The 25,422-nt window shown below is 44.3% G+C and overlaps 1 protein-coding gene across 3 annotated transcripts in view; it reads left to right on the top strand.

Annotated features, from left to right (window-relative positions):
- The window catches only part of TRAPPC9 (trafficking protein particle complex subunit 9), a 404,238-nt gene that overhangs the window by 16,131 nt on the left and 362,685 nt on the right, over positions 1-25,422 (top strand). For 2 of the 3 annotated variants that reach the window (XM_074353142.1, XM_074353144.1), the window contains 4 exons: positions 763-891; positions 9,687-9,713; positions 18,713-18,834; positions 23,407-23,532. In XM_074353142.1, coding sequence (XP_074209243.1) covers positions 763-891; positions 9,687-9,713; positions 18,713-18,834; positions 23,407-23,532 — 404 coding nt within the window. The remainder of the gene's footprint in view (positions 1-762; positions 892-9,686; positions 9,714-18,712; positions 18,835-23,406; positions 23,533-25,422) is intronic. The other variant, XM_074353143.1, reaches the window with a different exon arrangement.

The following is a 25,422-nucleotide window of genomic DNA, read 5'->3' as shown; positions in this document are numbered from 1 at the left end:
GTGCTCTACCCCTGAGCTATATCCCTCTCCCCTAGTTTTATTTTCAAATATGGTAAGTGTCTGTAGATGTAACCTGCATGCACACACAGAAGCACTCTTTGTGATCCTCAGTGGTTTTTCAGAGTGTCAGAGAGTTCTAAGACCAAGAAGTTTGAGACCCGCAGAGCTAATGAATACAGGTGAAAACAGTAGCACAGCTTGTCAGGCGTGCGGCAGCCCAAGGTTCTCTGGGTGGAACTGCCAGTGAGAGGAGAGCAAAAGGTTGCAGCCATTAAATGTGGCCGCCTTTGAGGAGGCAGGCCTGGTGGGGCAGATGCATTTAGGGTGAAGGGTGCGGAAAGGTATTTTGGTACTGCTTTGGGTGCTATCATTTTAAGTGTTTTCAGTCCAGGGCACTTTCTGCTACACCCCTCATCCCTACGCAGGGCCAGCTTCTGGCCCAGAGCCTGCCGCATAGTGTGCACTAGACTCTTGGTTAGTTGAAGGAGTAGATGGCCCGTCTCACGTGTGTGCTTGCCCCTCAGTGGGACCCTGAGCACCATGAGTCTTCCGTGTTGCCAGCCTGGACACGGGCATACAGAGCAGAAAAGGTGGCATGTTCCTGTTTGTAGCAGAACCAGCGATCTGTGGGTTTGATCTGTGTTTGGGGGAGAAAATCGGCATTTGCATGTAAGCAGGCTTTCTAAATCGTTCTTAGTCACTGCGGTCCGAGCTGAGGATGGCCTCTAACTTTGTTCATTGTACTTTCATTTTAATGCCCAGCTGCCCTCGAGGGGCTGTGTTCAGCCTCTGTCATCTACCACTATCCTGCTGGGACTGGTGGCAAAGCTGGGGCTCGGAGGTTCCAGGGCAGCTCACTTCCTGCCGAGGCAGCCAACAGACACCGCCCAGGTAAGCTCCGCCCGTGCCTCTGTGCTGGGCTCGTTTGCAGCCCTTAAGCAAGCAAGAGTAATTCATTACTGTCCCTGTGAGTTAAGCTTGGCTATTGCTTAAATAAAGTGTAAAATCCGTTGAGTCAGGAATCCTGCACACGAGACGTTTTATTCTGATTTTATTGAGTATGTGTTGATCTTATTGAGTCTTACTGAATGATATTAGTGGATTACAGTGATTGATTTCTGGAACAGGTGCATAACATTTCATGGTAGACTGACCTTGAAGTTCTGTGTCTGGGTCCTTTTCATAATTCCTGGGTATTTGGTGAAGTTAACCCCAGATGTCAATTTTACCAGCTAATTTAGGGCCTGGGGGCTGTTACTTATTTTTCTGGTTGACCTAGTTCTCTAACTGAGTGAAGTTGGATTTGGTTATGTTCGTTAGCACTTAACAGAGAGTAAAGAAAAAAAAAATCTTCTTTGGAGGAGCAGACCTACAAATGATCACTGAATGTCTTTACCCTTTTGGCCCCTAATGAATGAACTTGCCTTAAATGGTTCAGGACGTAGCTGTCATATTGTCACAAAGTTAGTAACAAAGGGTGCAGAGATCCAGGTGGGACACAGAACTGTGAGGTGTTTTTTGATCCATGAGATTTTTATAGACTTTTCCGTCCAAAGAGAAAGCCCACGGTAGTAAGTGTGTATTAGACGAGGAAATGCCTTAAATTTCCTTTTCCCCGATTTATACCAGCCCCCACCATCAACAAATTGTGCAGAGACCACCTTTATGAACCGTCAGTGCAGCCGCATGGTCTGAATCTGGGTGCGCTCTTTGTAGAAATGCTTAGATGAATCTGTGATGGCTCTGGAAGATATTGCATCATTCTTTATCAGACCGTTCTAGAGGTTTATTGGGGCCTCGGTTATTGGAGAGGGGCGTGAAGCAGGCTGGGAAGTGATAGAGGAGTTCAGGTCAGAATGTCTCTGCTCCCCCTTCCCTGCGCTTGATTCCGGCCTGAGGTCCCTCCCGTCAGTGTTCCCCGCCTGTGTTTACCCTTGCTGTCGTCCCTGCTGTCTCTGGGAGGAGGTTCAGCTTTCTAAGTCCCGCGGTCCTCTGCTCCCTCTGGGAGTGCCTGTGGTTGGGGACGGCTTTGTTTTGTTCTCACCCTGCAGTGTGAGGTCATCATGTGCTGAGACCGCTCTTCTCGGGTAAGTGGTGAGGCTCCGAGACTTTGCAGGGTCGTGTTTCTTTCTTCCCCTTGCCGAGCGTAGGCGAAAAAAGTTTAAGCCTGAAAAGGTGCTCCATCTGCAGAAACGCCTTTATGTAGTTTGGGTAGTGTAAAAAGCTTGAGACCTTTAATCGTGGAAGACAGGCTGTGGGGGAGTCGGGGAGCAGCCAGTGAAGCCCGGTGGGACCTGAAAGAGCTGCGCTCCCCTCACTGAGGCGCGGGACGGTTTCGCCCCGTTCAGGCCGTGACGGGCCCAGACCCGTGGACGAGCTGACGTCATGAATGCACGTGTGTACCCGCTGCTTCGCCTTGGATGTCAGCGTCAAGCCGGGCCAGTCTGTGGCGGCGGTCTCACCCTGCATCAGGAACTCACGGCGCCTCCTCTCTGAGGCGGGGGCCAGGCAGACCGGTCATTTCACACTCCCCCTCGGACTGGCACCTGAGCTTCCCGTCTCAGCAGCGGAGCGGCGGGAGCACAGGTGTCCTTTAGTGCCGCTGTGGCCTGAGTGGGCTAGTCTCTGTGCCCCAGTGGCCGTGTCTGTCGGTGGGGAAGGCGATAGCAGTGCTTCCCTCCCTCCAAGGGCTGGTGGGGGGGGGGGTCAGATGCACACGAATGAGCGAGTTCAGTGACCTCGGCCCAGGGAGGCCTCGGGAAGAGATGCCAGGACAGGGTGGCCCCAGCCGGCGCTTGGTCCGTGTTCGCAGCTGTTACTGTTATCAGCATCCCTACTGTGGGTTATCGAGTAGTTTTAAGACTTGGCAATACGAATTCATGAACGATGTTACAAGACTAGACATTTCAGATCTGGTTTACATAGTTTTCAAGATTTCCTCTGAGAAAAGGGTTTTGTTTTTTCTTTTTTAACAAAAAACCCCAGTTTATTTATCTTTTAGTTCTTCCAAAATTGAAAATGTCAAGTCCTACTGCTAAGGAGAAACAAACAAACAAACAAACAAACAAAATCTGAAACCCTTCCCCCCTCTTCTTTTAAAGTCACAGAACACAGAAGGAACTGCAGGGGGACAGGTGGGCACAGAGAACCAGGAGGGAGAGGATGGCAAGATAAACTCCCCAAACACATAAAAGGCTGTTCAACGGAAGTGTGATAAATACAGGGCAACGTGAGACAAGTAAAGACGAGGTGCAGCCGGGATGAGAGGCTGTGCTGCAGCCGCGTGTCCCCGCCCTGATGCTCCAGGCCCGGGCGTGCCTTGCGCCTTCCAGGGCTAAATGCTGACTCCTTGGAGCCGCCTGCCTAGATTTCACTAGAAGCAGTAATGAGGCACCACCATTCTTCCTCAGACATACCAGAAAAGAAACAGTGGTAATTTTGCTCCTACCAGTGAACCGTGTGTGAATTTGTGAGGAAGATGAAACCAAACCAGGGAGTATCACTGCTTCTTGTCTTCCATGAGGCAAGAGAGCAGGAGAAGTCAGGCAGAGGCAGCAGTGCGTGCAGCCTCACCAGCTCAGGTTGCACCGTTTATCACACCATTAGCAAATTCTAAGAACCTGAGAAAAGGGGTTTTTTCACCCCCTGTTAAATCTGAGTTTAGTCTCCAAAAGAGTCCTGTAGTCCCTCCCTCTTTCTGCTTGAATTCTCCCCTTGTTTAAATAATGGTTTTTTTAGGTGGATGTGCTGGAGACTGAACTGAGAACCTCTCTCTTGCTAATAAGCACGTGCTTGCCCGACTGAGCTATCCTCTTCTCCCTTGAATTTTTTTTTAACTTTACTTCCTTAGTTTCAGAGGTTAGAGGCCTCTAATTCTTTTTCTGGAGACTTGTCCATGAACCTGTAAGTCTATAATTAATGGACAAAACTTGGTTTATTAAAAAATCAATAGAACATTCTGCAATCCATCCAAAAGGAAAGGCTCATTGACTTATAAATGTTTCTCCTTTATGATGATTTCTACTTTTTGGTCGAGCTTAACTTATTAACAGTCATCATCATCGTCATAATGACCAAAATAGCTCTGAGCAAGTGGGTACCTCCCAAAGCCTAAATGCTTTCCTTGTGTTTTACCTCGTGGCAGGTGTTTGAGGGTATGTATCAGTGTCTCCTTTTTGCAGGTGAGGGATTGAGAGATGGGGCCGCTTGTCCCACATCACACGCAGCTGGCCTGGAGCCCAGGCCACACAGTGTGCATTCTTAATCGCTCCTCTTACCAGCCTCCCATTGAGTGGTTTCCTAACTCCTGTGAGTCCATAAATGACCGATTTTAGTGATCTCAGCCTGATGAGGCTTTAAAGGAAGAGATACTAGTGAGAGTATGAGACAGAGTGGCATAGATTAAAATTGTACATTTTCACAATGTTTTATTCTCAGCTAATGACCTAAAAAGTTAATATTTCTTATCTTAGTGCTCTGCAAGCACTAAAAACAAAACATTAGAAATGATGCCAGTGCAGAAGAGAAGTGGGCTTTGAAAGTCCAACCATTGCTAGTGACTTATTGCTCGTTTTTCTCCAGGGATGCTTGCTGAGAGAAAAAGTTATAAAGACTAAATTGGTTTTATGTCATCTTTAGTACGGAAGAAAAGATTGTCAGCAAATATTGAGAGAAAGTAAAATCTTTACTCTTTTCTTTCCTGATGATAAATATGTAAGTTGTTTTTCATGGCTTAAGTACATTTCCTCACTTGTGAAATTTGATTAATGTTATTTACCTCGTCTGACTGTGAGAGTTAGATGACTTGTACACAAAGCACCCAGAGGTGCTCAATAAAAGTCCGCTGTCACAGTGACAGTTTAGAAGGATCGGCTCTGAATACTGACGAGGGCGGCTTATTTCTGGTGCATATTCATTATGTATGTGTGATATATATGAATATGACTTCAAGTAACAAGGATTCAGTGACTTTTTTTAGTGCAGTATGTTTTGATGAAATCAGTGCCATTCTAGTAAGTAGGACTAGTTAAATTGCCTTAAACAGACGACCTTGAAGATTATTTATACAGAATGTATTCTTACAAGTCAGGATTCGTATTGCCATGTAACCATCCGCTAGAACCTTTAAATTCGTAGGAATCTGACCACAACTATTAAGTTTAGAAAAGTCAACAATGATTATTTTCATGATTGAAGAAAATTTTGATTTTTTTTCTGTACCCCTGAATAGGTTTTAAACAATCAAAACATTTATTTGACATCTGTCACTTTTCTTAATAGAGGGAGTAAAAGGAGAGTTCATGTTGTTTTAATATGTAAATAAATGCTTTTGTATTTCAACAAAATTGTGTGATGTCCTGTCTCTTGGGGAACTATTTTGCAAGACACTTAAGATTACCTACCGTTGGAAGAATACAGACGTGACTTTTATGAATATAGGGCTAATACCGATCTGTTAGTTTTTGATACAGTGCAAGACACGAGGACTAGGAGAGCTTTGCTGCTGACTGCCAGGACAGATCCCGGGTCTCAGTCTCCCTTTTCTGTAAAAGGAAGAGGCTGGCCTGGATTCCTTACTCTTAGATGACTTTCCATGACCCTTTCTTTTGTTTATATTCAGGAGTATTAACAATTTCAGATTAAATACTGAATACCACTCCCTTCCCTGAAGCAGAATTCAGTATGTGCTAGATAAGCTTTTAGTTACAGACTCTGAGCATCCTGTTTTTAAAAACCTTACATACAGGCAATTTTTGTGTTGCATGTTTCCAAGCAACGTGGAAGGCCTTTCTGGCCATAGGTGGCGCTGTTGCACCTTTTTATGGTCAATTTTCCTGTTTGTAAAAGAAGGCTTAAACAACGTTCCTTTAATTTGATTTCTTTGTTTAATGCTTCAGGATAGCACAATGTCCATTAAGTCTGGCTACCTGGAAAATTTATTCTAGTTATATCTTATTTTTATTCTGTCATCTCACTGTGAAAATTTCAGACTTGCTGTGCAAACAATGGCAAAATTGGACTTTTCTTCCAGTATTAGAAACCAGTGAGCCATGATTTTATAAAGCAGATAGAAGCAGTCTCTGGAGCACCTTCAAGCTGAAAAATGCATTGAGCTCCCTGAGTACTGAACCCGCTGCTGTGTATTAATTAGCTGCAGGTGATTTGGTATGTGGAGGAAGGGGTGTAGCTTTTTGACTTGGGTTTGCGTGCACGCACTGCCACTGAGCCACGTGAACCTGAGTCAGTTCGTTCTGAGTTTTCCCCTCGTCTGTGAGATGGGGACCCTCATATCTGCTTTGTAGAATTGTGAGAATTAGAAATTATGTGAAGTGTTTAGCACAGTGGGTATCTCAAAAGGTCTCATAAACTTTAGCTACTGTTTTGTATGAAGCCATCATTTTACAGTCTTTGGCAATTACTGAGAAATTAAAATAGGAAAAGCTGGTTTTATGACGAAAGATAGTATTCGAGGAAGGTCAGTAGTTCCTATACTTGTTATTTAGCCTCAGCTGAGTTAGAACCATTACACAGTCACCCTGAGCCAACCATAAGCCACAGAATTTGTGTATGTTGGGGCTTAAGGGGACCCAATAATTACACACTTGTTTGCTCCGCCAGCCAACTGAGAGATGACGCAAAAGAGCAGGCGGGCGATAAATGTCTCCTTTGTTTCTGAGGAAGCCACATTCTCCATGAACTTCAGGGCTTCGGAAAAATGGGTGTCCTGATACTGTGTCCCAGAACTAGAGACTCACCCAGTCCTGGCAGCTCTGGGCCACAGCAGGCCTTCCCTTGAGAGGATCTGCCCCATCATGCACAGGGCTGTCTTGTCATTGAGCTGAGCATCCTGGGTGCTTCCTGGGGTGGCCAGCACCCAAGGGAAAAGAAGGGTTTGTCTCCCAAACCCCCTGGACTCACACTCCCTCCATTAGTGTGAGGAGGACTGGCCGTGGGCCAGGGGCCAGAGGTGTGGAGGCAGAAGCGCCCCCAAGGACCGGAGGAGTGGGGAGGAGGTGCTCCCTCCCTCAGTTTAAACAGGTGGTGGGGTGGGACAGAAGGGTGCTCCCAAGAGTTTATAGAAGGGGAAATAAGGATAGCCTTTGGGACTTAGACTAGCCAGGAAACACAGAAGATGATTAGAAGGGAGATTTGTGAATAACTTTAATAGGTGGCATTTGTTGAGCACTGAAAATGTGCTACATTCTTTTCTGAGCATTTTACAGAAACGAATCCTTAAATTTTCACAACAACCGAGAAGGAAGGTTGATTGTTACCCCAATTTTCCAGGTGTGGAAATTAAGGCACAAGAGGGTAAGTCAGTTGGCCAAGTCCCAGAGCTCGTAAGTGGCAGAGCTGGGACTTAAACCCTGGCTGTCCGGCTTCCAGGCTCCCAGGGACAGACTCTGGCTGTTGAGAGGTATCTGCGTGTCTGTGGATCTCAGTACATCTGTACATCAGTCAGCCCAGAGAAGACGGGAAGGGAGAGTTAAACAGGTGCTCAGCCACTGTCCACGGAGAGCGCACCGTGAGTAGTGTTACTGTTTTCTGGGCAGCAGGTCTGTTCTCATAACAGAAATTTAGTCCATCGAGTTAATCTAGGAACCCCTCTTGCTCTGCTTCTGTCCATGCTTGCCATGTGACCTCCTGCCTATGATTGTGCCGTTGGGGAGAAAATGTACTGACTGTTGAACTCCGATATTTTAGTCTGGTTCATAGTTTCATGTCTCCTGTTACATTAATAAGTTAAACCTCTGGTTTTCTTGCATCAGTCTCTTATGAGCTTGGTTAATGCAAAATCAGTCCATTGGAGCCCAGTGATGCTAACGGTATAATTTCTGAGCACACCGAGGCACTTCTACCCGTGGAGACCTGGCTGGAGGGTGCCCCTCTTTCTCACAGTGATTTCTTCCAACAGCACCGGTTATTGTCCCCCCAGCCCTCTGCACATGAGGCTTTCTGAGTAGGCCAGTGCCAAGTCTACCAATCAGAAAGCTATGAAGTACCTGGAAGTGGGTTTAATAGAAGAAAAGGGCTTCCAGGGAGTCCGATGAGATGTTCAAGTCCATTTGGTAACAAGCTGTCCATTGTCTGTGGTTGAGCTTGTCCTTTGCTGTTTTGGAAAGACTGGATTGGATGAAGGGAGTTGAAAGGCACAGAGGGGTTGTTTTGGGTGGTGCCTCCACATCGGTGAGAAGTGGTGGTTGACCGCCTGTATGAGGCATAGACAGATTTTCACAGACTTTATAGAACAGCTTTAAAAACTCAGCTGTCTGAGTGCACTTAACATGGGGTCCGGTTCATCACTGGACGTGCTGAGAGGTCAAATAATTGATGATTGTGAAAGTGACGTGGAGACATCAAAAAAGTCTCAATCATATCCCCTATTTAAAGGACATGGCACAGTGTAATATATTTGGCCCGTTTTTTTCACTGAACAGACAGTGTTTAGTGTTTTCTGGGAATCCCCAGTCCCCCGAGGTTCCATGCAGCTGGATGTCCCCTCAGTGCAGCTCTGTCAGCGCTTGTCCTGGGCGTGGTGTCCCGGGGAGCAGGACGGTCAGCAAGCTCCATCTCCTCGCCCGCAGTGCAGGGTTTCTCATCCCTGGCTGCTCTGTAGTGCCGAGAACCACACGTGGTGGTTGTCAAGCACTGTGTTTGACATACAGTCAGTATTCGGTAGAAAACACCTGTTTTTTTATTATAACCGTGGCTTATAGATTGTGATGGGTTTCAGGCTGCATTTGTTTTTTATAACTTTATTGTTATTTTTTATAAGCACTTGTTTTTACTTGTATTTATTTATGTTTATAGCGGTGCTGGAGATTGAAGCCAGGGCCTTGTGAGCTAAGCACGTGTGTTACTGCTGAGTGATACCCTCCCCCGTGTCTGCATTTAAAAGTAGAGATTGCAACGCACAAGGCAGCTCTTAGATACCATCATGGGACCTGTCCTCTGTGTAGGCAGCTAAGTACATATGCTAGTAAGACTAAATGTTGTTGGGACATACCTTTTTGAATCTTGTTAACACATTTAAAAACGATCATAGCTAGTGATATTTGTGAGTTTTGGATCCAGTGCCACTTGGGGTGTGTTTTGCCGTCATGGGAAATTACATTCTACAGAGAAGGCTAATTGGGTCTCATTGATACTTGGATGGTTTAGCAGATAGATGATCAAGGCTTTCAAAAGCTTCCTGATAATAATGAAGTTGACCGTTTCGCATTTTAAACTAACTACAAAGTGACCTTCTAAACGATGGAACTCCTTAGACTGTGACATGCTCAGTAACTCAGCGTGTGTGTGTGTGATTTCAGGAGGGTAGGAGTAGGCTCCGTGTAGCCTTCCGATACTCTTCTCCTCCAGGCCAAGGTGTGGGCGTGTATTTACCCAGATAGATTGGTGTTCTTTTGTCGTTGGCGTATTGGTGGGCGTAAGAGGTTCGAGGGCTGGGAAGAACGAGCTTAGAAAGCGGGAGAGGCCGTGAGAAACAGTAGCTTTTCTTTCTCCTCCTTCTAAAGCAAAAAGGCGCTGAATTATAGCATACTGTCACTCGGCATTGCTTTTCTGATCAGATACAAGTGTCTCATTTTTCAAGGCAATGTGAACGATGAAATGTGTTTTAGCAGTTATCTTTAAAAGAAGTTTTGTTTTTCAAATAAAAGACCGTGACCTGTTCTTTCTTCCAGGGGCACAAGAAGTTCTCATTGATCCAGGTACATGATCTATGTGCTTAGTTTCTTTGGCTTATTTTTAAGTGCTTGTTTCATGGTGGTGTGAATGAATGCTTAAAATTTCTGGATTATGATCTTTGGAACATGCTGATTTAAGTAACTTTAAATCAGAACCGTTAAAAGCCTGATTGTTGTTTGGTCCTTGTTTGACGGGGGCACCCTTTTGATTTATGTTGTCTGTCGGAGAAGAAAATTCTTCCTCCAGCATGGCTAAGTGAATGGTTTGCAGTGTGCCTTTAAAATTCTCTGAATGCATCGAGCATGCTTGTCCAGTGAATTGTGAACTGACTCATAGTAATGACTTTGCTCCCATTCTGTGGCTTATGCTTCTCTCCACATGAATTTGAATTCTCTGTTGCATTTCGTATATGTGCTCTTAATGGGGGAAGAAATTTTGCATTTTTTACAGAGGTGGGTTTTCCTTTCCACTCTGAATGCCTTCTGTAATTAATATAGCAGAAATCTCTTATAGAAGTGCTTAATTATTTCATAATGAGCTCGATTTTTTTTTGGCTTAATTGGAAACAGTGACAAAGAGTGATAATAAAAAATATGAAAACCTTCCTTCCTTTGAAGAATAGAAATCAGACGGGCACTTGCTTTGTGACCAACACACTTACTCTCATGTCATTGTGTATCATGATTCTGAAGTGGAGTTGCTTCAGGTTTGTAGATTTTTGCTTTAACATTTGTGTTGAATTTTTCCTCTAGGCTGATGTTTCCTGTTGGGTGTGTGGAATCTGTAGCGGAAGGGAAACAAATGCTTTGTTTTGTTTTCAGGAGACTTGAGTTGCTGATGAGAAAACAGTTGAGGTGGGTGAGGAACAGAGTGACACTCCCTCACCTCCCGGCTGAAATTGATGAACAATGAAATCAATTTAGATGTATCGGTATTTGACCAATAGAAGTTAGCGAGCCCAAACTGGCTAGTTATGCCCAATGGAAAGTACTGAATTCACCTGCAGGAAAATTAGGTGCTTTACCAAGCGGAAGTAGCTTAGAGCGATCAGAAAAACCAGTCATATGATGAGATATAAAAAGAATATAATATCTTTTATTTCTGAAACTTTTCAAAGTAAGGTTGTGTAGAGCTGAAATTGAATTTCGAGTGCCAGGAGTAAGAGTGTGGGTGGTTTTGTGGGGTTGTTACTCAGGGATGTGTCAAGACCCTACTGGAGAGGTTGAAGCTGGCAGGAAAGGACACAGAGCCAGGGCTCGGCATCCCAGGCATCTTCCGTGATGCTTCCAGGTGAGAAGGATGCGGGCTTGATCTCTCCTACCCTAGGGAGAGCGAGGAGGGAATTGAGATTCTGCTCCCTCTGTGGTCCGCTGCTGCCCTCCAGGGCCACTCCAGTTCGCCTGCAGCCCTCTGGCCTCTGCTCATAAGGCCTTTGTCCCAGGACCAACCGCAGCCTTTTCTTCCCTTGCCAACATCTCCTGTGTCTTTCAGACGTCGGTCTCTTCTTCTCTGTGCTCCAGCCCTGGCAGATGTGACGGTGGTCAATGTGCTGGTGGGCAGTCACTTGGGGACTCCCAGGAGCCTTGCCGATTCTCCTTAGTCTCTGCATCTGAGCAGCTCACGTTCGGGGTTGCAGAACTGTTCAGCTCCGGAGGAAGCCCGTTCACGTGAGGCAGCACAGCATCACATCACTTTCATTTTATTTTTGAATTTTCAGTGGAGAGATTATTTGAAGCAAACTGCTTTGGGTTTTCTGCTGCGTGCTTTCCTCACCACCGTCTCGTTGTTGTCTCTGCCTCTTGTTTTAAGAACCAGGCTTCTCCGGTCATTTCTAGCAGCTGCCTTGATCTGCAGTTGAAGCAGAATGCTTCTTCGTGGTGTCAAACTGGTTTTCCTCATCATTTCTGAATATGTACGTTCAGTAACTGTTTCAAGTGAAATGATCTTTTGTCCAGTGTCAGTTAACTCAAATTTGCTGATTTCCTATTTTCTTGTTGAGGGGAGTTTCTTCTTCCTATAATATAAGTTAGCAATTTGCAGTTACTGTGGGAAGGTACTGGTCCAAGGTGCTTTTCTCCCCCCTTAACAGTTGTAATACAATTCATGCATTATAGTCTGCAGTGGTTTGTACTCTGTGTCCAGAGCTGTGCATCACAGTCGATCTGAGACCTTCTTCATCCCCCAACAGGAAGCCCTGTACCCATTAGCAGTCACTACCCATCTCCCCCCTCCTCCCCCAGCCCCAGGCAACCAACTTTCTCTCTCTAGGGCTTTGCCTGTTCTGTACATTTCGTGTAAATCGAGTCATTTCATCTAAATGGAATCGTCTTTTGTGACTGACTTCTTTCACACTGCGTAAGGTTTTCAAGGTTTGTCCACGTTGTTGTAGCCTGGATCAGGACTTCATGTTTTGCTATTACTGAATAATATTCCACTGTAGGGATGGGCCGCTTTTGTTTACCCATTCATCAGGTGATGGACATTTGGGTTGTTTCTTCTCCTTCGCTGTGATGGGTAATGGCGCTGTGAACATTCCTGTAGAAGTTTTTACGTGGACATATGTTCTCAGTTCTCTTCCATATGTGCCCAGGAAGCGGAATTTTTGGGTTATACAGAAACTAAATGTTTAACTCTTTGAAGACCTGCCAGGTTGTTTTCCAAAGTGGTTGCACTGTTTTACATTCTCACCAGCAAGGTCTCAGGGCTCCACTTTCTCTGTATCCTCATCAGTACCTGTCACGGTCTTTTTGATTGTCGCTATTCTAGCGAGCGTGAAGTGGTTTCTCCTCGTGGTTTTGATTTGATTTCCCTTACAGCTAATGATACTGAGCGTCTTTTCCTTGTGCTTATTGGCCATTTGTATGTTTTCCTTGAAAAATAATCTTTTCAGATCCTTTATTCATTTTTTAATTGAGTTGTCTTTCTATCATTGAGTTGTAAGAGTCTTTTTTATCTTGAGGATACAAATCCCTTATCAGATGCATGATTTGCAAAAATTTTCCCGTGTGTGTTGTTCTTTTCACTTTCTTGATGGCGTTCTTTGAAGTGCAGGAGTTTTGGGTTTTGACGAAGTCGTCCAGTTTATCTGTGTTTTCTTTGTTGCCTGTGCTTTTCAGGTCATATCTAAGATCTGAGGTATTGTATATAAACTTTATATATAAAATAACTTAATTCTTAGGACTGTTCTAGGAGATAGGTGCTGTTGTCCCTGGTCTATTTATGAGGAAACTGAGATGCAGAGAAGTTCATTGACTTATCAGGGTCACAGCTACTTAGGGGTGTGGTGGGAGTTCAGGCCCGCATGTTTGTCTCCGGCATCTCTGTCCCTTCCTAGGAATCGTTAATGAAAAAGTCTTTACTTCTTTGGTTTCTTATTAATTTTTTTCTCACTGGGGACTTCATCTCTTCATTCTCCTTGCAAAGCTCAGCTTAGGTTGATTTTAGGTCTAATGTAGGCAGAAGCATTGCTGTCAGTTAATTTCTTTATTACTCACCCCCAGTGATGATTGTTGCTAATTGACCTAATAAAGTCATACTTCAGTTTTTCCTGGTCAAGACACTTAAAGTAGAGTCATGACTTACAGAATGCTCAAAGAAGAAAGTATTTAATTGATTTTATTTTGCTAACCAATGAAATAAAAACCCCAGAGTTGACATAGATTATAAGCCTTCCAGAATAGGGTCATTGTCTTACGTTTCATTTTGTTTGGTCACAGTGTCTGGATAGTGCCTTATTGTCCAGCAGTTTAGTTAGAATATGGTGCCCATGAATCATTGTAATGACAGTTTTGGCAACAGACTGTGGTGTTCATCTCACAAGGAGAAAGAGAATATAGAAGTCCTGCTATTTTAAAATTAAGCTTGGAACTTTGAGAAGAGCTCCACAAACCATATCATACAAAGGTATTTTCACTAATTTTAGATCTAACTTAGACACGTTATGGTTACATGGCAGAGTAAATTTATTAACTAGATTTGACAGAGTGTAACATTGATTATTTGTTGTTAAAATATTCTTCCTTGAATAAAGTGATTAGTGTCCAGGAGTGAACAAAAATGTTTGTATTTATATGCAACATGGGAGCAGACTTCTTATATTTATATATATGTGTGTGTGTATTTTGATCTGTTTTTCAGAGTTTTTGTAGTTTTCCAGCAGTGTTCTAACTTTAGAATTCTTTTAAAAAAAATCATCTCTGTGTCTAGTGCAGTTTGTACTGTTTATCCTGTCTTATGCATGGAATTCCACTGTCTCCTCAGTGAAGAATTTCCTCTCATACTGAGTTAGTATGAGAGTTACAGGAACTGTGATTTCTAGGCCTTTGCTCTCCATGTGTTTGAAGTTGGCTATCAAATATGATTTTCCCTGTCTTTCTTGGGTTTTCATTGTTTAGTTAGAATTTTTGAAAATGACTGTGTTAATATGTTGCACAAATTTCCCTAGAAACTTGATGTGTTTGTGCTTTTAAGTTTTCAATTTATGGAAAACGTAAACGCACTCTTGTTTTTAAGAAGTCCCTTTTCACTGGGTATTTATTTACCTCTTTATAGTTAAAAAATTTTTTTCCAGTGAATGAATAGGTTTGCATGTTTTAAAAAATACCTTACTTTTATTTTCCTTATTGTAAAAGTTATATTCATTGTAGAAAATTTAGAAAATAAAGATAAGCACAAAAAATAAATTAAAAAATTACCTGTAACTCTTCACCTAGAGATAAAGGTGTAGTAAGTTTTGAAGTTGAGAACTATAAGTCTTCTCACTTTGTTCTTCTTTTTCAAGATTGTTTTGGTTATTCTGAGACCCTTGAATTTCCATATGAATTGTATCAGCTAGTCAGTTTCTGCAAAGAATCCAGCTGGGATTTGATAGAGATTACATTGAACATATGGGTCACTTTGGGGAGTATTGCCATTCCAAGAGTATTGACTTCTGATCCATGAACATGGGATGTCTTTCCAGTTATTTAGGTTGTCTTTAATTTTTTTCAACCATGTTTTGAGTTTTCAGAGTACTGTTTTGTTTGTTTGTTTGCCTTTACACTGAGGACAAGCATACAAGGTACTGCGATCAGGAGTTACTTGTAGTTGTTCTTTAATCCTCCCTGTCAGCGTAATTATGTTATTTATTTGAAATCTATTTAAGCTCATTTGTTTTGTTTGTCTGCCATTATCAGTCAATCCTTATTAATCATGAACATGGTTCCACAAGTCAAAACTGTACAAAAAGTTATCCCCTGAGAAGTGTCACTTCCTCCTTTATCCCTCCCACCCTCTTCCCCCCCTACCTGTAGGTGGCGAATCTCATTTGCTCCTGGTTTTTCTCTCTGGTGTTTTTTGTTAAACAGATGTTCCTGTTTCTATTTCTTGTGTAAAAGGTAGCATATTACATGTATCTTTTGTACTTGGCTTTTTTTGTTTGTTTTTTTATTTTACTTTATTATGTTTGTATTTACCAACATGTCCCAGAAATCAGTTCATATCAGAGATCATCCTCATTCATTTTCATTGTGTGTACATGTCTTACTTAACCAGTCTTCTTTCCTGGACAATTTGGTTGTTTCCAATACTCGGTAATTACAAATGACGCTGCAGTGAATAACCTTGTACGTGTGTGTTTTTGTGTTGTTGGAGTTGTGTCTTTAGCATAAATTCCCAGAAGTGGAATTACTGGGTCAAAAGGTAAACATACATGTACTGTTATTAGGTCTTGCCAAGCTCCTCTGCGTAAAGGTCACCCCATTTTGCACTTGCAGTGGCCGTACGCGGGAGCACTTTCTCTCTGCGGTTCACCAACAGAGCCTGTTCAAGATTTTGCATTTTGCCAACTAGATACATGAGAAATGGCATCTCTTACTATTAGTGGAGTTGAATCATTTTTTAAATGCTTGAGGACCATTTTTATATTTCTCTTTTATGAATTATCTGCTCATATCTTTTGCTCATTTTGTTCTGTTGGATTTTTTTCTCTCAATTTTTATGATCTCTTTATATATCAGGGATATCAGCCCTTTGTGATACATGTTGAAAACATTTTCCTGTGATTGTTGTTTATGTTTGGCTTTGCTTATGGTAGTTTTCCTGTATTTTTATGTAATTGGATTGATCAATTTTTAAAAATTGCCTTTGGATTTGAATCACATTTAGAGAGCCTTTACCTGTAACCAGGTTTTAGAAGAATTTACCCATATTTTTTGAACTTCTGTTATGGTTTTCTGTTTTACATTTAGATCCTAGATCACCTGGAGTTTGTTCTTGGGTTTGCTGTGAGGTAGGGATGCGGTTTTATCTTTCTCCCAAAGGCCATCTCAGTACTGTTTCCTAAGAAGCCCACCTTTTCCCCAGGCAATTCTGGTGCTGGAGCCGTCTATCATACTCTTGCTTAACGTCGGACTTCCTGGTGGCACTGTCTTCCTGCTGTTCCCTGCCGGAGGGGGCTGGTAGGACCCACATGGCAGGGCTTTTGCTCTTCGGTAGAGGGCAGATGTCCGTGATCTCGTGCAGCGCCAGCCTGTCAGCTGTTACTGGGATCTTTGCCACCTGGCACTGCTGTTCTAAGCCCTTGTTGTGTGTGGTTCTTCTCTCTTTACAGTTGGTTCTGCCTTTCTCTCGCCTGCTTCATTTGTCTCTGCTTTACTCCCTCTTGTTTCTACTTTGTTTTACTCTTTGTTTGTTGACTTCCCATCCTGGGCCCTCTGTACAATCTTGCACCTTATAGGAACTCAGTAACTCTCTTGAATGAATGATTAAACGATTGTTGGATTGAAACTTGAGAGCCCTTGTGATGCTGCCTTTTTTCCACCCTTTCCCCACTTCTTCTTAACTATGCCCTTTCTCTTCCTTTCCTTCAGCCTGGGTTTCAGCCGGCTTGTGGCATTGATTTTTCCTGTCTGTAGACTCCTTGTTTCACTGGTTCACAATAATGTAACATGTGGGCTGTCGAAACTTGACAGATGTCATGAAAGATCAAATCCATCGCATACTAGTATTTTTAGAGTGTGTTATTCTTTTATTGAGTGAAGTTAAATCAGGCTGCCCCCCTGAGCTCTCCCGTGAGCGCTTCTCACCTTCCTGCCGAGGATACTGCCCTGGTTGCTGCGTGTGCCTCCCCCGCCCCCAGCCTCGGTATTGGAGTTGAGCAAACCATCAGCAGTGGTGCCCTTTCTTTAAAGGGTGGGGGGACATTTGCTCCTTCTCTCTGGTTGGGGACGTCTTGGATGAGACGAGGCACTAGATAAAGAGTGAAGACCCACCTCATTCTGCCCCCCACCCCGCTCTTTCCCTTCCTTTCTCCAAGGGGAAAGAGTAAAATTCAACAATGTAAAGATTAATCGTTAGAGATAATGAGACAAGTCAAGATGACCTATCATGTTTTAAATATTATTTCATGCCGGAAAACGAATGTCTTGTACACACAAAAAAGCACAGTAGCCTCGTGTTGAAAACGTAGGTCCGAGTTCGAGTCCCGCTCTGGAGGAGCTTGTTCTGTGGTCTGGAGAACTGGTAGGTCTGCTTCGCCTCTCTCGGACTTGTTTTCTCTGCTGCAGAGACGGGGCTCGCTAGGCGTCCCTCGCGTGTAGAGTTGCTGTGGGGTGTAAATGAGGATGCGCGGGGACCTCCCTAGCGCAGGTTCTCATTCCTCGTAAGTGCAGCACAGCTTTTGCTGTGATGGCATTATGACCACCCGTGTGGACTCTCAGTGCTCCAAAGGGATGCCCTGTGGTTTGGAGATGGGGTTCTCAGTTCTGTAAGGACCCAAGGATTGTCATTAGGCCTTGCTGATTTGAGTCTATTCTTTAGAAAGGATATATCGTAGATACTTTCTTTCAAGCATGCATCGCCTTTTCTTTTATTATTTATAGTTCTACCCTCTCCGTCTCTTGCTGTGATTTTTCACAGAATCTAGGAAACAGTCCTAAGCCACCTGCCTCTTCACAGTTCTCTGCGGTGGTTTTCTTCCCTGACTAGAAGAAGGTTTTGCATAGGAAGTTTTCTATGTTCCCCTTTACTTGGAGTCTCTCTGTCCGTCTGCCCATCTTTCACCTGTCCGTCTGTCCATTTATCTACCCACTCATTCTTCTGTCTTGTTCCAAAAAGTGTTTGTGGCAGCTTACAGAATAACAGATACCAAATAAGCAGGTGAGAAAGTGGGGCCAAGTTCAGACAGCGAGGCTAGGAGGCGAGCTTGCAGGAGCGTTGCAGGCGTGAGACACACACCTCTGCCCTGTGAGTTATAGGATCAACAGCAAACGTGTGCCTGAGGCTCCCAGCAGACACAGGGAAACAGGGTTTGTGGGAGATGCTCACTGTCCGTGAAATAAACAAGTGGCTTAGGAGAAGCCCAGCCTTTCCAGCTACTAAGGCTTAGGAGAGTAATATGTGAGTGTCTTCTGAAATCAAAAAGTATTTCATCTTTACTTTTGTCAGAGTTCTACGTGTAGTTGGTCACATTCTATGCCTGGAAATTTCTCCAAAAGTCCTCCCCACGTGAGTTGGATGGCTAGGGAATGAGGTGGTTCTGCTTATTGACGGGGTTGGCCAGAAACAGAAAATGACAACCTCACAAAGGAGACTAACGTTTGTCAGTTATATTTTTTTTAGCGCTGTAGGGTTCAGAAAATCCTTTTGCACAGTTTCCCTCTGTCTGAGGCGGCAGCGTGCTCTCTTACCAGCATTAAGAGCTTAGAGCTGTGGGATGGTTGACTGCTGACTGCAGTGCCGTCAAGACAGCCGAGCCAGTCACTGCAGGCGTGGTGCTTTTATATAGTGCATTTCGTGTTCTTTAATGAAAAGTTTCAACAGAGAAAAAACGTATTCTAAGTTAATTAACCTTTAATACAATGCTTTGTTGATAAGACTATTATAGGGAGACCATAAGCTGTGAAGACTTCAAAAACGGCTTCATTATTGAAATTTCAGTAGAGAAGATTCACGTTTTGTCTCATTTGTGCCCCTCTTTTAAAGTAACAAAGAAACAAGACAGAAAAGGCAAAAGATTATTTCTGTTCTTCCTCTCGGTTTGCAGGTGCCCTCACCACCAATGGCATCAATCCAGACACCAGCACTGAAATTGGACGTGCTAAGAACTGCCTCAGCCCTGAAGACATAATTGACAAGTATAAGGAGGCCATTTCCTATTACAGCAAGGTGACTTTACTCTGTGGGTCCTTATGTAGTTGTGTTGTTTTAATCAGGAGTGCCCGTTTTACATCATGTGACGGTGCTGCGGTGTCTCCTAGTTATCTGCTTCTGTAAGTATTCATGTGTTATTCTCCAGTGTGTGATATTGTATGCGTAAAAATGGCTTTTTTTCTGATTGAAAACAATGGGTATTTAATAAGTTTGAAAGAAGCTGCAACAGAGGCTATCAGAGCCCTGCTACTCAGAGATAATAATTAACATTTTAATAACTATTTTCTGTTCTTTTTTGTCAGCGTGTGTTATCTATATCATAAAAAACAGGGAGCGTTCTGGACTTACTGTGTGGGGAAATCCATTTTTCATTTGGCGTATTACGTGTTTTTCTATGTTATTAAATCTTCCCTCGCATGACTTTTCATGCCCAGTATAGCATTCTGTCCTGTGGAGGCATCGTTCTTTTTACTTTGGACTTAAACATTTTTTAATTCCAAATATACTTAACTTAAATACTGAAAACAAGAACTGAGGTTGTACAGAAGAGTAGAATCAAGTGAAAAATGAAAGGCCCCTACCTCCTCTCGCCTTATTTCCTGAGAGTGAAAGCTGTTAACAGTGTGGTGTATGTGTTTCGTGACCTTCATGCCTATGAAATACATGTATGTGTGTGTGTGTATGTGTTTTATTTAGAGAACGAGACCATACTACATGCTTTTCTGCAGCTCGCTTTGCTCACTCAGTGTGCATCATGGGTGTCCTCCCCTGCAGACCCGGCCCTTTCAGATAGAGTGCAGGGGTCTCCTGATGTGAGGATGTGGTCGCTTGTCCGCCGACACCTTTGGTGGGAGAGTGCCGTGGACAAGACCTAGACCACGTGGAAACACCGGCTCCCTCGGAGCCCGCAGCTCGCCGTGACTTACTGTGTCTTTGCCTTGTCGGTGGGCAGTTAGGTTTTCTCCCGTTTCCACTGTCAGAAAAGAGGTTTGAACATCCTTGTACGTATGTTCCTGTGATCTTTTGTTGGCTTTGTAAATATTCATTTTGTAACTAGTCATTTAAAAGTTGTAAGTATGAAGTACTTTTTCCAGAGCCCTTTCTTTTCTACTTTTAAAAATTTGTTTCTAGGATTATCAAAATGATCATAGCTAATTTGTATAGATGGAGAGACAGATGGAGAAAGGGACTGCAGATATGTACTCTGAGCAGTTTTGTGGCTGCCTTTGGACCAGAGAAGCCCCGAAAGAGCCCAGGTTAGACCAGGGGTGGCTTTGAATGCACTTGAAAGCCAGCTCTCGTGCCTTTACGGTGAAGCCCGGTGGGCGTGGCAGGTAGGTGCCCCTTCACTGGCCCAGGCTGATCCAGGTCACTGGCTGCGCAGAGCACCGTGTCGGTGAGGACTGGAGGCTTCATTGCCCTGGGAAATGCTTGATGCCACGAGCGCAGCAGGGGAGCCGGGGAGCCTGTGTGTTAAGAGTTGTCCAGTCCTGGGAGTGGGAAGAGCAGACACTGCTGTCGGAGCTGAGTTTGAATCCGTCCTCTCCTGTTCACTGGTCCTTGGACTTTTGCCAATTATGTGGCCTCTTTGAACTCCTGTTTTCTTGTCTCTCAAAATAAGAGAATTACAGCCTGCTGCTAGAGTTTTTAATCAGGGTAAATGATTTGTGTCTGTAAAATGCCACGTACAGTGACAGGCTCATTAGTACTGCTCAACGAGAACCAGGTTATCGTCTCTTCTTCTGCATGGCAGTGCTCGACAAGACATCGGGGGAAGGCCAGTTCCTACTTTGTGTGTGATGCAAGTAGAAAAGCTAATGTCTTGCATTTCTCTAGCTGTATTCTTGGTCCTTTGCTTCATTTACCGCCTTCCTCCTTTTCTTTCCTTTCATCTCCTCCACCAAAAGAGCCTGAGACTTTCCCATGCACCCGGAGCACTAGATTAAAATTACTTTTAAGGTTGGTTCATCACTGTGAAATGACAGTGACATAAAAAATATCTGCACGCGTCCCAGATTTGATTGTATATGATTTGTACGCACACACGTATCGGTCTGCCTCCCACTTGCTGAGGGAGAAGGACCACCTTTGGTTTCCATTTGCTGAGAGTGAGAGCGAAGTCTTTTAAGCAGACTTTTGCCTGGCTTCTTGAATGGTTTTTTGCTGGATTTCTGCTTTGTGGCCAAAGGAGTAGTCTCCTATTAGAAGAGATGAAGTGGAGATGTAGACATTCTGCTGACATACTGGTGTCATCATCTTTGAGTTGGAAGGAACTTAAGACAGCAGAGTCTTATGACTTTTTATGGGTTAGAATCCATAGTGGCAGATTTTGAACTAGAACCTGGGTCTTCTGTCTTCGTGTCCACGCGGATGAAGAGGCAGCTGGGTGGGGGACGGCAGGCACCCTTCTTGCTTGAGTTCCAGGGTCTTGTGGGTTTTCATTGCTCACCTGCCTTTAGTTTATGTCCATGTGGCCTCTTACATGAAGGTCACTCTGTCCTGGTAGATTGAGTTTCTAATCAGCAAAAAGTTCTGGGGCCACTCATGTTCCCCAGAGCTTTTCTGCTGGCCTCCTGACACTTTGTAAATGAGACCGAAGAAACTGTTCGATGTAAAATCCGTACTGTTACTGTTTGCCCTCGAGTCCCATATGTACGGGGTGCTGTCTAAGGCTGTGCAAGTCAAGATCTGAACAAAGACAGGGTGATAGTCTGTGCTGCTGGCATTGCCACTGTAGTTTCAGAGTCAGACACACCTGAGGTAAAATCCTGCCTTCGCCAATTAGAAGCTTTGTATGTTGGGCAAGAAACGTTACTTTTTTGGGGCTCATTTTCTTTATCTGTAGATAAGTTCAGTATTTATTTTAGGGTTTTTGTTTTAGAATTGAATGAGATAATCTCCTCATTTATTCCTGAAATACTGATTGCATGGTTCTATGCTGCTGTCCTGGCCTTGGCAGCTGATTGCCAGGGACTGAGCAGTGAGAGTGGCTGTGGCCCCGGGTCCCAGAGCTTGTGTTCCGGGGTGTGCTTGTAAAAGACTGGGTGCGAGGTAAAGTTCCAGTGAATGTCCCTTCTTTGCCTGGTCCCCATTGATTGTGGGTATCTTTCTACTAATATATGAATAATTTTTTATGATTGCAGTTAAATCTCTTTTAATATTTAAAATATGGAACTATAACCAAAATATGTGAAAAAAAACGAATTGACTTTTATTTTCCTTTCAGTAGAAGTTGCTTTAAGAGTTTTGAAGGAACAGAAATTATTTTATTTCCATGGAATCAAGTCCCTATGTTAGGTTTTTTGGTTGTTGTTAAATGGTATATAAAATGGGTAAATTTTGGCTTCAGTGTTGGTAGTTAGGTTGTCTTTGATGGATTATTTGCAGTAGATCATAAATGACGTGCATGTCCCATATTGGAAATGAAGGAACAGTAGAGACGTGCTGCTTCCGACAGTCATTTCTTTTCCCACCTCATAAGTAATTTCAGTAAGAAGCGTGAGCCAATTGTGTGTTTTTGCGTCTTGGTAACCAGTAAGTGGCTGACTGCGTTTCCGTGAGCAGCCGTGCCGTGCCGGCCTCGGGGTCTTAGTGAATGCTTATTGGGGGTGGTCGGCCCTGCAGCACATCTGATGCCCCCGTGAGTGCTGGTGAGGGTCCCCCAGCCTGGGGCTCTCTTCAGGCACCAGCATACGTGTGTTTGTTTACCTCCGGAAACCTCTTTTTCAGCTGCAGGGAATTTTTTCAGATAACTCGATTGAAAATCACTCCAGCTGGGGATAATTGGGACAAAAAGGAAAAGGGTTTGGAGTAGAAGAGAAGGGCAGAAGAATAGGGAGGCAGTGGGCTTGGCAGTGGGGCCTCGGGAGAGAGGAACCAGCTCCTGCGCCTGTCCCTGCGCCCGAGCCACACAGCTTGTAGGTGGCCGCGGACCCCTCTCCCGGATGGGTATCACTGTGGGCAGAAGCTTGAGAGCTGAAGGTGAGGGCGGGGCAGCACTCGCCCAGGGCGAGTCACCGAGGTCTTCGGTCCAGTCCACGGTGTCTTTTCTGGTCGTGTGTCTTCCCGTGTCCATCTCAGGACCTGAGGAGCAGGAGCAAGGAATTCAGAGAGAAACCCAGGCAGACATCCAGCTGTGCTGACAGGAGGGACACAGTGGCCCGGGGAGCTAGGACTTTTGTAACCAAGTAAAAAGAATTTGCAACTAGTACAGCAGAGCTGCAGGTGTGAGAGTCTAAGACTGTCTCAGAGTGAAAGAGACAAGTGGAAAGGAATGGCGAACTTTCCATGGACCATGTTGTGAAATTTTGTAAAATATTCTGCTGTTGTTGGTTGAATTACTTGAGTGAGTGCAAACATGTTTCTGTGGGCATTTACAGGCTCACGCAATCCCGCCAGCCCCTCTTGCCCCCGTCAGGGGTGGGCTTTCTCAGGCACAAGTCCTCACCCCTCGGGAGGCGCTGCGGGTCCTCGTGCTGGGGACGGGCTGCTGCGGGGCATTGAGTCCCTGTGGCTCGGCCTGCGCAGCATGACAGGAACATCTGTACCCTGCTCTTTTGACTGAGGGGCGTCCTTTTCCCCCTACAGTATAAGAACGCCGGGGTGATTGAGTTAGAAGCGTGCGTCAAAGCCGTCCGTGTCCTCGCCATCCAGAAGCGGAGTATGGAAGCTTCCGAATTTCTCCAGAATGCGGTTTACATTAACCTGCGACAGGTGAGTGGGTGTCCTCTCACAAGTGGAAGAGTTAATGCAGTTCTCCTGGAAACTTTTCTCCTCGAGTCCATCTGATTTTTCTGTGCTGATTCAGTATGGCCTGCTATAAACTCTGCAGTCAGAGCTTGAAACCCTGATGAATGGGGGTCTCTATTTTACTTCTTTATATGATAGTCTTTTACTTTCCAAATTCAGAATTTTCGGTTCTTTCAGAAGTTTTTTGGGGGATTGGAGAAACAACTTTGCTCTCACCAGCTTTGTGACCTGCTGCTTTATGCCTGTCACTTACTTACCTTACTTCTGTCGCCTGTGAGGTGGTTCCGTTTGTGGCCCTGTCCTGGTTGTTCATGTTATAAAACACGAAGTTTGTGAACGTACAGTTCCTTTTACACTGAAGGCATTCCACAGATGTTACTTAAATCTGGATGTGTTTTTAACAAGACAGAATCATTAGAACGTTTACTTGCAGGTTGCTAGTGCAAAGTCCCTGAGTTGATAGTCCAGGTGAAAATCTAAAATCTTTCTAATCTACCTGGATTTTTATGGATAAGGCATCCGAGACTCAAAGTTTTCTTAAGGACCCAAGACCAGGATTAGAATACAGGCTGGTGCAACGTAGCAGGTCTTCCCTGAGCCCGGCATTGTGCTAGAGGGCGGGGGGAGAGGTGGGGAAGGCAGGTCCTGCCCTCACTGGGCTGACAGTTCATGGCAAAGACCTTCACCTGGTGAAGAACTTGAAGTTTATTTTAAGAGCAGTGGGTTTTGAAAGAAAGATCTTAAGAGCACGGGAGTGACACAATCCTACTTGTCTCAAGTAGGGGAGAGGGTGGGGGGGCCGGTTGGGAGACTTGAGTCCGGGTGGGCAGTGTTGGTGGCTTCCACCTGAGCAGTGCGACAGTCAGTGGAAAAAAGCGAACAGATTGAAGACATGTTTAGGTGGTAAAAGGGAGAGGATGAATGATGTCTGTGAGGGTCAGATGGAGTAAGTCCCAGGCTTCTGGGTGGATTAATGAGGTAAATGATGATCCTGCTGTGCTCTGAGAGGGGAAAGCTGCCGAGGGAGTTCTGGGGGAAAAGTGATGAGTTCAGCTGTGGGTAAAGTGAAAGACTGTTAGATGTGTGGGTCTGGGAGTTCAGGAGGGGGAGGGGAGAGAGAATTTAAAATCATTTTGTCTTGTGAACATATAAAAAATTATGAGTAATAAGGCACTCATGCCTCTGAAATCCGTATTTGACCCATTAACATTTTGTCATATCGACTGCAGAGGTTCTTAATTTTTTAAATAGAAATAAAATAGAAACAAAATAATGGAGTTAATGAACATCTTAGAGTTGATGTGTATCCTCCTGGAACGTATTTTGATACCTCATCTGTTTATGACCCTAATCTATAAAACGTTAACTAGTTTAGCGTAAGAGTTAAGCAGAGGGACTCGATATACATTCCTGGGGCTTGAAGCTGACCTCTTGGGCAGAGGATTTAGCCTCTCTGTGCCTTCCTTCCGTCTCCTGTGACTGCCCCTGGGCCCCTCGCCACAGCTGATTTCCTAGACTAGACGTTGGGAGGGCGGCTGCTCAAGGGAGTAGGAAGTGGCAACTGCCAGGACACCGAAGCGAGAGACAAAACACAGTAAAGCCGATAAACCAAGTACAAACAAATACCCCGAAAATAGAAAGAATCCCACAGTGTTTTGAGCCACCTAGTGTGAGGGAGACAAAACCATGTGGACCCAAAGCTCTTGAGCACATCAGTGTCGTGGGTGGGAAGGTGTCATCAGAAAAGGGTTGAGAAAGGTCTTTTGGTTTCCCTTGACATTTCCGGTTACGGTGGGCAGGAGAAGTGAAAACCCACCGCTTCACAGTGGAAGGTGCCGTTTTACGGGAAACTGA

Source organism: Camelus bactrianus, chromosome 25, assembly GCF_048773025.1.
Source record: "Camelus bactrianus isolate YW-2024 breed Bactrian camel chromosome 25, ASM4877302v1, whole genome shotgun sequence".
Lineage (NCBI taxonomy): Eukaryota > Metazoa > Chordata > Mammalia > Artiodactyla > Camelidae > Camelus > Camelus bactrianus.
This window is presented reverse-complemented; position numbering and strand designations above follow the sequence as displayed.